The sequence below is a fragment of the Patiria miniata genome, unplaced genomic scaffold (assembly GCF_015706575.1).
Source record: "Patiria miniata isolate m_02_andy unplaced genomic scaffold, ASM1570657v1 HiC_scaffold_13, whole genome shotgun sequence".
NCBI lineage: Eukaryota > Metazoa > Echinodermata > Asteroidea > Valvatida > Asterinidae > Patiria > Patiria miniata.
Genome location: NW_024037051.1, coordinates 13,518,878 through 13,533,311, shown reverse-complemented (window position 1 = coordinate 13,533,311; position 14,434 = coordinate 13,518,878). Strand labels below are relative to the sequence as shown.

Sequence of the window (14,434 nt, the reverse complement as noted above, 5' to 3'; positions counted from 1 at the left end):
TATGCACAACGTGGAAAATTTTGACCGCGTTTCATATAATAAAATCCACCGCATATAGCTGTTTAAAATGTTTGAGTAGAGCCGCCTTTATAGTTGGAAGTTACTGTTGGCAAACCCTTTGTTTTCTTTCACTATGCATTCTTGCCTCATCTATATTAACCCAGTTACTGTTAACCTTTCAACTGCAGCAATATCTGAATTGGGGTATAAACTGGGGTACTCAGAAGTCCTGGAAAGACTAGTGTTACTTCTCCAAATACATTGTTTCCCCTGCCTTTTTTTCTGACAGACCACAAGGGGTTGTGTGGTGGTGGTACACAGATTCATTGAATATGAAGTCATAGTGGACGTGTCCACCACTTTGTGAGGCGAGTACATCGTGTTGTCCAATCTGCTGTCAATGCGGCGCAACGGGTAGGGGGTAGGGGGATTTTACATTCCTCCCCCCCCCTAAAAAAAAGGATTTCCATGGCCCTTAAATGTTAAATGTTAGAGTTTAGGGCTGCCATTGTGTGCTGTGTATTTGTAATTTTGAAATCACTCTGGAATTTAGATGTGCATGATAATATACAAGTAGGTGCAAGTACACACATTGAACCCTATAACACGGGTTAGCCTACCGGTACTTACCCATGCTCTTTGGTGTAAGTCATTGTATTACCAAATAATATAGGTTATGGGCCAATCAACATTATAAGAAATCAAAAAAAAAATTAAAAATTGCAATTGTGGGCACAGTGAGTAGGCCCCTCACACCTCTAAAAGGATGAGTTTGCTGTGGCTCTACATATGAATTTGTTATCTTGCACCAAGTTTGTGTGAAGTTTAGTCATTTATGAAAGTTCGATGGTGGGCAAATGATTAGTAGCACCCCCCCCCCCCCCATTTTAAAAAAAATAGATGCCATGCATCTTAAAGGATAAGTTTATGATGGCTTCAAATTACAAAAAAAGGAAAGATTTTCATGAATATATTGTCCGTGTGGAGTTTAATCCATTAATGAAAGGTAGGCATGACTTTCTTTTATAGGGGCATCATGACTACCCCCCCCCCATTTTACTATGGCTGCCACGCCCCTAAAACGGTGTGTTTACTATGGCTTCACGTGTGACTTTTTTTTTTCTCGTGAATATTAATGTTTGTGGTAATTAGCTTCATTCGTTTATGAGATGTGGGCACATTTTTTTCCATGTTGGGCATAATGAGAACCCCGCCCCCCTTTTTTTTCAATATGGCTGCCACGCCCCTTAAAGGGTGTGTTCGCGATGGCTCCACATCTGGAATTGTTTTTCTCATGAATGTCAATGTCTGTGGAAAGTTCCATTTCTCTATGAATGTGGGAACAATATTTCCAGGGTGGGCATAATGAAAACCCCGCCCCCTTTTTTCTTTTATGGTTGCCACGCCCCGAAAAGGGTGTGTTCGAGATGGCTCAACATCTGGAATTTTTTTTCTTATGAATGTCAATGTTTCTGGAAAGTTCCATTTCTCTATGAGTGTGGGAACAATATTTCCAGGGTGGGCATAATGAAAACCCCGCCCCCTTTTTTTTCTTATATGGTTCCCACGCCCCTAAAAGGGTGTGTTCGAGATGGCTCCACATCTGGATTTTTTTCCCCATGAATATAAACGTCTGTTAGACGTTTTATTCGTTCATGAAATATGGGCACAATGTTTTCCAAAGTGGGCATAATAATTAACCCCCCCCCCTTTTCTTTTAACGGCTGCCACGCCTCCAAAAAAGGTACTTTTGTGGTGGCTCCGAATCTGGAAAACACTAATAATCTATATAATTATGTCTTTGTGAAGTGTCCTGCTTTTGTATTAAGTGGGAAACACCATTTTCACTGCGGGCACGACAAGTCCCGCCCCCTTTTTTTAAATGGATGCCACGCCCCTAAAAGGGTAAATTTGCGATGGCTCCACATCTAAAACATTTTCTCGCATGAATATAAACATCTGTGCCAAGTTTCACGCTTTTATGCACAAGTGCACAATTCATCGATATTTTGTCACATATCCGTTGGTAAATATATGATATTTTGTTTGTAACTATATTCCCAAAATTGGTATAGCGAGGACACGAACGACAAATGCATAACAATGCGCCCTGAAAATCGCCAAGTTTGCATAATCGTCGGTTTTAAAGACCGTCCCCATTGGAAGATGGTATACCAGCCCCCTCCCCCACCATTTTCTGATATAATTAAGGATGCCAGAATATGTCCGGAAAAAAAGTGTCTATATTTCAGCATGGATGTGTGAGTGTCCCATGTTGCCCCCCCCCCCCCCCCACATCAACAACAACAATATTAAAAGCCAACCCCCCAAAAGGCTATTCGCATAAAAAAATGAACCTTTCTCTGCCTTAAAAAAAGAAACTCACATTACATGTAACACTTTGTATGTGAAAAAGGTGCCTAAATAACCTCCTAACAGCCATATTTTTTTTAAACAACCCTCCCCCTCCCCCCAAAAAAAATATTTGATAAAAATGCACTTAACCATATTCTAACTTAAGTCCCCCCTTAAAAAATAGTGGACCCGCAGGTGCCTGCCCAGAAGTTTAACCCTAGTTACGCCACACTGGTAAGGACGTAGCCTTGGCACGATCGCAACAAACAATTTTCTCGGGTACTCGGGCACTCCCTGTGACCTATGGGTTATATGTACAACAAATTCTACGAGCTGCATTTTGACGGCTGAACATTTACAATGGGTTTTGTTAGGGGATGGGTTGATTTTTTTTTTTTTGCAGCAAGGTGTTCACGAAGGATTTGATAGCTCGGAATCGAACGATTTCTGCTATTAATTAACAGCCTTTAAATTGGTCCATTTCATAAAATAACAAATGATAGTGATGCTATGTGGCTTTAAACTCAAGGTTGTCTTCTTTTGAAATTGTTTTGGTTTCCCAATTTTCACTTGGATTGTCACTTGGATGTTTCATCCTCTTTGCTTTGTTCAAAGGTGATCTTTCTCAATTCAAGCGTAACCCATTTGTGGTTAAGGAAGGCGCCAAGTACAGGATTAAACTCATATTCAGGGTGAGTTGATTCTAATTTATATTGTCAGTTCCTACCTTTCAAGAATTGCATCAATGGAAATGCAACAGCCACATTATGGATCGCGCTATTGTGCGTAGCATGAAGATTCAAATCAAATTTAGGATTAATAAAATCAAATTCAAGGGAAGTAGATTCTATTATTTTGGAGCCTGCGTTTGAAATATTGAATCATGGAAAACACACCAACCACAAATTTGGGGGATCATGTTCTTGCTAATGTGCACACCATGGGGCATGCTTGGAATTTTCTAAAAGGGAATATATAGACCTTAATCATTTGCAACAAATAAAAAATGAATAATAGTCCAGGGCCCATGCGTCATGTGAAATCATGGCACCTGGTGTGCTGTCATTTTCAAGAAAAGTGGATTATTTTGTACTGACCATCATTGGAAAAAAATGCTTTTTAGATTCAAATACTGCCCCCATTTTACCAAGTTTAATGAGTCCACATTTTGTTTGAAGCTACACATCCGTGAACGGGTGGAGATCAGCTGATTCAGTTCCCTGACAATTCCCCGTCCTCTATAAATTGGTCTGTTTCGTCTGAAGTAAGGTCAGGCAACTAGACTACAAGAACAGCTTTCGTTTTTTCTTTCTTTCAGCATCTGCATGTATAAACACAAACTTTAACAGGTCAGTTCAATGACGATATTTGCTGCAATATACTCCGCCCAACTACATTGTGTACATCCTTTCTGAAAAGTACAGCAAAAGCAAAGGTTGTGTATTTCCTTTAACTCCCAATGCCGACATAACGCCCTTTACCTTTCAGGCAGCTTGGCTGCACTTGCCATGAATTAGCTGCATTGCCATCAAATAGGCATCAAATGGTCATCAAAAAGGCATCACATTCTTTTAGGCATCATTGGACATCAAAAGAGTAGCAATTTGAGCAAAGTTTATAAAGAAAAACATTACAGGCGTACATTAATCAGTCATCAAGAAACATATAATTGATGTAAAATTTATGACTGCTGATGTTCATCTATAGCTCATGGCATTGTTTAGGCATCAATATGAGGTATCGGGAAGGCATCAGAAGTCATCACTGAGCATCAGGCATCACAGGCAGGCATCAAACAGGCATCAAACGGGCATCAAACAGGCATCAGAAGTCATCACTGACTGTCAGGCATCAAAGGGGCATCAAAGAGGCATCAGGAAGGCATCATTAGTCATGACTGACTATCGAGCACTGAGGAATAAAGAGGCATCATAAAACCTGACTGGCATTCGAGCATTGAGGCATCAACGAGGCAGCAGCAAGGCATCAAAATTAAGTCATCACTAGCCATCAGGCATCAAAGGGGCATCAAAGAGGCATCCGGAAATCATTAAAAGTTATGACTGAACATAGAGGAATTGAGGCATTAAAGAGGCATCGATCAGCAAGGCATCAGAATTAAGTCATCACTTGCCATCAGGCATCAAAGGTGTATCAAAGAGGCACCAGGAAGGCAGCATAAAGGCAGCAGAAGTCATGACTAACCATCGAGCGTTGAGTCATCCAAGAGGCATCAGCAAGGCATCAGAAGTATGTCATCACTAGCTATCAGGCATCCAAGGGAGATCAATTAAAGAGGAACCAGGTATTAGATATTATGACTGACAATCTAGCATTGACGCATCAAAGAGGCATCAACAACACATTAGCGTTAAGTCATCACTAGCCATCAGGCATCAAAGTGGCATCAATTAGGCACCAGGAAGGCATTCGAGGTCATGACAGACCATCAGGCATCAGCAAGGCATCACGAAGGCATCACGAAGGCATCATAAGTTATGACTGACCATCGAGCATTGAGGCATCAAAGAGGCATCACCAAGGCATCAGAGTTAAGTCATCACTAGCCATCAGACCTCAAAGAAGCACCAGGAAGGCATTAGAAGCTACGACTGACCATCGAACATTGAGGCATCCAAGAGGCCTCAGCAAGGCAACAAAATTAGGTCATAACTAGCCATCAGGCATCAAAGGGGCATGGATGAGGCACCAGGAAGGCATTTGAGGTCATGGCAGACCATCAGGCATAAAAGTGGCATCAAAGATCACGAGGAAGGTATCAGAAGTCACGACTGACCATCGAGCATTGAGGCATCAATGAGGCACCAGCAAGGCATCAGAATAAAGTCATCTCTAGCCATCAGGCATCAAAGGGGCATCAAAGAGGCACCAGGAAGGCAATAGAAGTCATGACTGACCATCGAGCATTGAGGCATCAAAGAGTCATCAGTATTAGGCATCAGAATTAAGTCATCACTAGTCATTTGGCATCAAAGTGACATCAAAGAGGCAACAGGAGGCATTAGAAGGCATTAGAATACATCAAAGTTATATACAGATTATTAAGAAAATCTATAGCTAGGGAATATCATCCAAAAGACTTTACACCGAAAGCGAAAAGATCAATATTCAAAAAGGAGTCAAATAAGACAATTGTGTACAATATTGCATAAACTCTTCAGTGCCGCAAGGCCCTATTTCGGTAAATTGATGTATTCGGTAAATATGATGGGCTCATGCCATGTTTTTAATGGGGAGCGCCAATAAAATCCTAAAATCATTCACACTATATTAACTAATGCACCCTCGTCACGGCTATTTCTTCTTTAGGGGGAGACCGTTCGCATGTACATCACAATCCTTCTTTTTGCTAATGCAATTTTTTTTTTACGGAATTTATTTTGGGGAGGCTTGACAAAAAAATTGGGGGGGGGCTGTAGCCCCCCCCCCCCCCTAGCCCCCGTAGAACCGCGCCTGCCTGACCTTTATATACACGAGCTGCAGAGAAACGCGCTCTTAGGGCTGTTAAAATGTGGGTCTATCGCAGGATTCTCCGCATTACCTGGAGAGACAAACGGACCAATGACAGCATCCTCTAGAAGCTCAGCACCACAAGAACCCTGCTCGCCAATGTGAAAACCAAGAAATAGCTTTTTTGGCCACGCGCGAAGGACAGGTGGTTTGGCTTGGGACATAATTGCTGGATACCATCCTGGGAAGAGGCGGAGAGGCCGGCCATGGCGACAGTATATAGCTGACATCCGCAACTGGACAGGTCTGTCGCTTGGGGCTGCAGCCCGATCGGGCAAGGAGAAAACATCTCGGAGGAATCTGGTGCGGTTGGCTGCCAGAGACGGGGAAGGCTAATCTCCGTTAGCGGAGGCATACAGAAGATCAAGGATGAGAGCGGCACAGGCCCTCGCCAGCTTGGGAAGGCCTTCACCTTGCAGTGGGCAGATAACGGTTGAGAATGATAATGATGATGACTTCTGCACTCAGGCGTGCGGTCCGAACAGAATAGACTTAAAGTAAGGTTTTTCGTGATTCTTGAATAATTGTTGTCTTTATTTTTTTTGGTCTGTATCCAATAAAGGTCCAACGTGAGTTTGTCTCTGGACTGCGGTATTTTGAAGCTGTTTACAGAAAGGGCATCAGAGGTGAGTGAATGTACGGACATGCAATTTGTCGCTCACCCGGTGTTGCATTTCGATTTAAGTCACACAATGACCCACATATCGTCTTTTTATATATTGTCTTCGGATGTTTTCATTTCATATTATGCGTTGTTTTTGTGGCCCCTACACTTACACTTACACTTATAAAGTGTCGTCTTTTGTGATTATTTGTTTTATTTTGTATTTCGTAGCTTTCATACATTTTTGTTTATTTTCTGTTTTTCATACCGTGTTTGTTCATTGTGTATTGTTTTGGTCGAATAAATCATAATAATAATAATAATAATAATATCCAGTCCAGTCCCAAGGCCTTTCACAAGCTGTTGAAATGACCTCTGACTAATGCATTCTTTTGTTATTAGTCATCCTCTACTACTTATGACCAGATTTTTAAAATGTATTTGTGATTTTTTGTGAATGGGCTTGTAATGTAATGAACTTGAATAGAACACTGCATGGGTGCGCCTTTTTGTGAGAAAACACCCGTAGTACAGGGCAACCATCTTTTTTCTGGACCCCCCCCCCCTCCAAAAAAGTCTCAATGTGACGCGACATGGTGCCCTAATTAATAGCTGCATTTTCTTTGTTTGTGCTGAGGAACCATCGCAGTTAAGGGTATTGCTTAGGGATGCAAAATCCATGATCACTTGTAAATCTACTTTAATTAATGCTGAAAATGGATAGAACAAAATAGGGTGTAGGGAATTTCTAGAAATGCTTGAATTTTAAGTTCTAAATAGGCTAGAAGGATGTTCTGGCAATGTTTAAGACCGTACACATTGAAACACAAAATATCCACACACACAAAAATGTGCCCAACCTAAAAATTGATTGAAATTTTCATTACAAATTCAGTCATGTACCCACAAAACCCCACTTAGACCAAAAAGTAATACCTATGGCGATTTTAGGGACTTTTCACTTTTTGCCTCCCGGCCCATTGATGCACATGTGTGCAAGAGTTTGAATTTGTTAGGAAACTGGTCTATTTCGAAGCCCCATACAAGGGCGGATCCAGAACAATTTGTTTGGGAGGGGCAAGAAATCTTCTTCCCCCAAAAAGTGGGTCCAAAATTTTACGGCGTGGGTTTCGGTGCCCGCTTAGGGGCCCCGATTTGTTTAGGGGGATTTTAGATGCTCTGTGTGCAATCTGAGGCAATTTCTGACTACTTTGTCCAATTTATTTTCGAGCAAAACGTAGTGGTGTACGCAGTAGCTGCCTTTTTACGACTGCGCTTTAAAAAATTATGGGCACTTTTTTGGAGAAGGGGGGGGGGCAGGGAGCATGACCTCCGGCCCCCCCCCCCCCCCCCCACCCTTTCGACTGCAAAAAAGAAGTGATGCCAGAACCACCACTGATCAAAACAAAATATGAAATGAAGAATTTAACCCAAATACAGATAAAACTCATCATCATACCAAAGTATTGCTTTCACACAAAAAGCTACATGCAGTCAGTGATGCACTAAGACAAAGTAACGCCAGGCAGAGTGCTCAGCAGATCAACGGGATGTAGTGAGAGACTGTAGCATTTAGATTAAGGATGAAAATAGCGTGGCGAAACCGATCCCGCTTATACTTCTAACACCATTTGCGGAACCGGCGGGTTGGCGGAACCCAGGTGGACTGGTCTTATTTATCCCAGGCCTCAACCAACACCTATTATCCCCCCAAAAATATGTTTTGGCCTCGCGCAAGGATGACCTCAATTACCCTTGTTATTGCCTGAACATCCTGTTCTCCTTGTCAGTATGGTGCAAATTCAAACTTGTTGAGAAATTTATTATCCGCTCTGTTCACAAGTACCCCGTCGCCGGCAAAGACCATACAGTTTGGGGTGACCAACCGACGCCATCTTGCCTGACTGCAATTTTGCCGTAAAGCGCAGCCACTGCGTACCGTGTACATAGTTCAATTGATTCAGCACCCGATTTCACAAAGCGCTGCGACGCGTCGCAACACGAGTTACGACGTGTAACACGTCGCAACTCGCGACGCGTCGTATCTTCCATTTCACGAAAGTTTCGATGTGTTGAACGCGTCGTAAGTTCCTTGACAACGGCTTAAAACACGTCGCAAGTTAAGACGTGTCTAGTGGTCGTCGCAAAATAAGAAGAGTCATTTCTAAGCCAGTTTTATGCCATAAACATTACATTAACGAGATTATAATACCGAGGCAATGTGTGTAAAGTTGTAAATAGAAAATTCATTGAATAATTATGAATTAGACCGGAATATTAGAATTGAAATTTCAAAGTAGCTATACAGTCCAATGAGAGTTTGTTTTCCTTCAAAATTGCATCGCACGGCCGCCATTTTGTTTTACGTTTTAACAAATATCGAGCTGAGATCCGACGACTCTTTGTTGAATATCAGACGACTATTTACTGTACGCTGACTAAATACATAAAACAGTCACCGAGTTGTGCTATACATACACCTACGACGCATCGTACTTACGACGTGTTTAGTGAAATGGATCACAGGACGCGTCGCAGCTGCGACGCATCGTAGAGATACGACGCGTCGCAGAGCTGCGATGCATCGTAAGTTACGAAGAGTTTGATGAAATCGGGTGCTGATTTCATCAAACTCTTCGTAACTTACGATGCATCTCAGCGCTGCGACGCGTCATATCCCTACGATGCATCGCAGCTACGACGCGTCCTGCGATCCATTATACAAAACACGTCGTTAGTGCGACGCGTCGCATGTGTATTTATAGCACAACTCGGTGACTGTTTTGTGAATTCAGTAGTCAGCGTACAGTAAATAGTAGTCTGATATTCAACAAAGAGTCGTCGGATCTCAGCTCGAAAAATATTCCAGTCTAATTCATAATTGTTCAATGAATTTTCTATTTACAATTTTACACACATTGCCTCAGTATTATAATCTACTTTATGTAATGTTTGTGGCATAAAACTGGCTAAAAAAGGACTCTTCTTATTTTGCGGTGACTACTACACACGTCGTAATTTGCGACGTGTTTTAAGCTGTTGTCAAGGAACTTACGACGCGTTCAACACATCACAACTTTCGTGAAAAGGATGATACTACGCGTCGCGAGTTGCAACCACTGATCTCTATGTTGCGACGTGTTACACGTCGTAACTCGAGTTGCGACGCGACGCAGCGCTTCGTGAAATCGGGTGCAGCTGCACCGACGCGTCGTATCTTCCATTTCACGAAAGTTGCGATGTGTTGAATGCGTCGTAAGTTCCTTGACAACGGCTTAAAACACGTCGCAAGTTACGACGTGTCTAGTGGTCATCGCAAAATAAGAAGAGTAATTTCTAAGCCAGTTTTATGCCATGAACATTACATTAACGAGATTATAATACCGAAGCAATGTGTGTAAAGTTGTAAATAGGAAATTCATTGAATGATTATGAATTAGACCGGAATATTAGAGTTGAAATTTCAAAGGAGCTATACAGTCCAATGAGAGCTTGTTTTCCTTTTAACACATTTCGAGCTGAGATCCGACGACCGTTTGTTGAATATCAGACGACTTTTTACTGTACGCTGACTAAATACATAAAACAGTCATCGAGTTGTGCTATTAATACACCTACGATGCGTCGCACTTACGACGTGTTTCGTGAAATGGATCGCAGGACGTGTCGCAGCTGCGACGCATAGAGATACGACGTGTCGCATCACTGCGATGCATCGTAAAATACGAAGAGTTTGATGAAATCGGTCGCTTGCACCCTTGTTAGTTTATGACTCTTCTTATTTTGCGATGACCACTAGACACGTCGTAACTTGCGACGTGTTTTAAGCCGTTGTCAAAGAACGTACGACGCGTTCAACACATCGCAACTTTCGTGAAATGGAAGATACGACGCGTCGCGAGTTGCGACGTGTTACACGTCGTAACTCGAGTTGCGACGCGTCGCAGCGCTTCGTGAAATCGGGTGCTGAATGCGACGTGTTACACATCGTAACTCGAGTTGCGACGCGTCTCAGCGCTTCGTGAAATCGGGTGCAGCAGATGTGCAAAAATGTATCACACACAAGGAACGGTGCGCGTCAACCAGCGAAATGTCCCGCCCATGGGACGTTGTTGCTAGGTAAAATGGCGCCCTCTTTGTTGGCGCACGGAGCCCATCCCCAAGAACACATCACGACAGGTGATCGACAAATGGAAAATAACAAACCTATGAGCTTGCATATTTAAGCAGGGCTCGAAAGGTTCACGGCTGGTCAGTTGGACATTGCAGTCAGGCAGTCCAATTAATCATTATCAGTCGAGCTGGTAATAAAGTTGGTCAGTCGGTCGGTCGGTTGGCTGGCTCCTCAAATCCAGGATATGCAAATAACATGTACAGTTTGAGTAAAAAAAAAAAGCGGAACGCCAGCCCCCCAAAACATATTTTATATTTGAAATAGTATGTAGCACCGAAACTAATAATGACTGGAAAGCTAATTTCATAGAAGGCAATTTTAGATTTAAAAAAGTACTGAAATTGCTCGAACCTTTCAAAGAATATTACCATTTCAATACGGTGACCCTAAAACTAAAAATTCGATTTCAAGAATAGTCGTCACAATTGTCTTCAAACATCATCAGCGATAAAACCTTAATTTAACACTCAAAAATATTAAACAAAGCTCTTTTGAAGGCCCGTCTTCTTTGCTTTATTTTAAAGTGGATTGTAGAAGTGATATTGTTTGCCTAAGCAGGGTTGTTAGTAAAGATATTGTGTACTAAAGTTGTTGACAGTTGTTAAAACAGGTATTCCGTGTCATTATCTTTGTTGTTCCAAACAGGACACAATATATTGCTCTCTCTTTTTGGACAAAACGCTTTTTAGGGTCATTGCGTTTAAATGGTGATATAGGCCTATTCTACGAACGGATTATGCAATTTCATTTTTTTTTTATCTAAAAGCAGTTTCTGAAATTGGCTTTCCAGTCGTTATTATTTTCGGTGCTACAAATTTTTACTATTTTTTTTGGGGGGGGGGGGGGTTTGGATTCCGCTTTTTTTGACTCACCCTGCATAAGCCAGAGTTATAATGAGTCACTGATTTTAGTGACTCGAGTCGAGTCGAGTCATTTTAAAGAAGTGACTCGAGTCGAGTCATGTCATTAGGTCAAGACGGTCGAATTGAGTCGAGTCGAGTCACAGCGTGTGGACGAGTCGAGTCGAGTCGAGTCGAGTCAAGTATTTAGCTCTAGTTAATTCGAGTCACAGATATTTGAGCACTATACAATCAATAAACACAAGAGAGAAGTCATTTTTTTTAGCTTTTTAAATTTTACATTCGGGCTACTGCTAAGGGGGTGCCAGCTGATCGTCATTCAACTAATGGGGACACTGATCAAACCACGTATGTACATGTATATGTATACATTATTCGCGAACATTCTAACGTGACGTGAAAAAAACCGGCACCGGCGTAAGTCATTGCAAATATTTTTCGCAAAGTTTTGCTTATGTTCTTGGGATTCGAGTCTCAATAGCCTTCCTCGAGTCGAGTCATTCTGATGAGGGACTCGAGTCGAGTCGAGTCATTTGCTCGCAGAGACTCGAGTCGAGTCGAGTCATTTGCCCTTAGGGACTCGAGTCACCAAAAATTGTGACTTGAGTCGGACTCGAGTCGAGTCATTACAACTCTGGCATAACCCCAATCAACCACTTGTTCTTTGCAGTGGACAAGGCCAATTTTATGGTTGGGAGTTACGGACCCAAAACGGAGGAGCACATCTTCCAGAGTCCCGTTGATGAGTTACCCGGGGGTTTGTTAGGCCGTGGTGACTATATTGTCAAGAGTAAATTCACAGACGATGACAAGAATATCTACTTGGAGTGGGAGTGGAGTTTCTCCGTTAAGAGAGATTGGGAATAAGATTATAGTGATGATTTCCTACAAAGGAAATTGGTCTACTGGAAGTGCGGTTTACTTGTAGATGATGCTGTTGGTTTTTGAAGGGGTACATCATGAATGTGAAATTCTTAATTGAATTTATGTTATCATGGTTCAGCAAGTATAGGGATTATGTTAGTTAAATGTATGCCACAACATATACAATGAATATGTAATTGATTTTTTTCCCAAAGTGGCACTTTTTTTTTGAAGGAATTAATTGTGGCATTAGTCATCAGCATTGCCAATGATGACTTTTTTTTTAGTCTCTCAGAAAAAGAAACTGCATGTTTCCCCCCCCCCAAAAAAAAAATGTGTACATGTATATGGATGCCATCATCTATGTACAGAACAAAACAAATGACGTATACTTGTTTTGTATGAACATTGCCTTTTCTCATTTTATCAGAGCAACTTGTACAACTCTTTCATTTTGTGGAAGTCTATAAAACAACGCATTTATTAGGAAATACATTTTGATGATGCTATTTGTTGTAATCGCTTATTAAGTTACTTTTGGGAATAAATGATACATGTTAGTTGTATAGCAGGCTTTATTTTATCTTTGCAGCCTGCCTCAGGCTGTAATTAGACTATTTTGCCATAGATATAGATATTTTCTGTTGTTATATTTTAATTGTTAAAGGTTTGGTTTAATATATGGTTTTGCTTTAGGTGCATAATATGATGTTATATTTCCGCAATGATGTATGGCTTGTTTGCCATAGTAGTGATCTGGTGTCTTCTATGTTGTCATCTAATTCATGGAGATTTTGACCAAGCGCTTTGGGAACCTGGTAACATAAAGCCACCAGTATTACAACAGTTGCATGCCTACCACCCGGCAAGCTTTTTTTGTCAGCACTAGAATGTAGTTTCTTTAATGAAAGCATGGAATACATTACCTCATCAAATAACGATCAGCCCATGTTGGCATAAATATCAAGATGAGGGCAACAAACGAGGACCAAAATGACACGTTATTTGAAAGCATCTGTGTACTTTAACAATGTAGTAGTTTCCATTTTGGATTGGCGAAGCCCCCTATACCTTGGAAGTGGGCCAGAGGCATGCGTATTGATTTTTGTGAAGCCCTTTCAAAGAAGTCTGTTAATGGTCATTGTCTATAAGCCATTTGCATTCTGCACACAAATGGTAATGTTATATATTTCACTAGGTTAGTTTTGAATCAATATCAGGTACAATGTAGAATCATTCCACATTGATACTTTGTCTACCATGTCTATATAGAAAGTAATCTTGATTCTATATAGTTTAGCATACTCAGGAACAAGTCGGTTAGGGTCGGTAGTGAGTAGCAAATGAGTAGCACTTCAACTTTCAGGGGTGTTTTGTTTGGTTTGTTTAAAGAAACCTCGTGCTTCCCGTCATTGAACTTTAACCAAGTTGAAAAAAAGTCGAACATTCCATTTTCAAAGTGCTGACTAAGTTCAGCACGAAATCCAATCAGCACCTGCAAGTTATCCAATGATATTTAAAACTACAAAAGCCTATGTTACACAAGGCTCTATACAGGGAAAATCACCATCGTGCGCTTAACAAAAACAACCTACAAAACTGTCATACTTTTTATATCAAGTTATCCATATTGGGCCTTTTAGTTTTGAAAATAATTTCAACTGGATTCAAGTTTTCTGTGCCTCTTCTGTTAGATTAGCCTATATGACTTCATTGGATGCAGTCGCAAATGAAAAGAAAGTCAATGTCTACCTTATACTCGTAATCATGTTTCAGTTTGGTACAGGAATGGATAGATAAATAAATAAATAAATAAATAATGCTTATATCTTTTTGTGAGAGAGTGTTTTAATTTGTTCCATATAAGGTCTGCAAACATCTATTTAAAATCTGCTATTTGGGGACGCTAGTTTGGTGCACAAACAGCAACATCTCATGCCCTACATTATCGATGCTGATAGTGGCGGGTATAATTATGGTCTACCCTACGAGAACTGACCCGCTTACCGTGGTCAATGTTGACCGTTAGCTTCGCAACCGTCAGAC

General features: G+C 41.2%; 1 protein-coding gene across 4 annotated transcripts in view; it reads left to right on the top strand.

Moving 5' to 3' along the window:
* LOC119721349 (rho GDP-dissociation inhibitor 1-like) overlaps positions 1–14,214 on the top strand; it is a 28,652-nt gene extending 14,438 nt beyond the window's left edge. For all 4 annotated transcript variants that reach the window (XM_038191387.1, XM_038191386.1, XM_038191388.1 and 1 more), the window contains 3 exons: positions 2,971–3,047; positions 6,449–6,512; positions 12,195–14,214. In XM_038191387.1, the coding sequence (XP_038047315.1) occupies positions 2,971–3,047; positions 6,449–6,512; positions 12,195–12,391 (338 nt within the window). In that variant the 3' untranslated portion in view covers positions 12,392–14,214. The remainder of the gene's footprint in view (positions 1–2,970; positions 3,048–6,448; positions 6,513–12,194) is intronic.
* Positions 14,215–14,434: the final 220 nt, after the last annotated feature.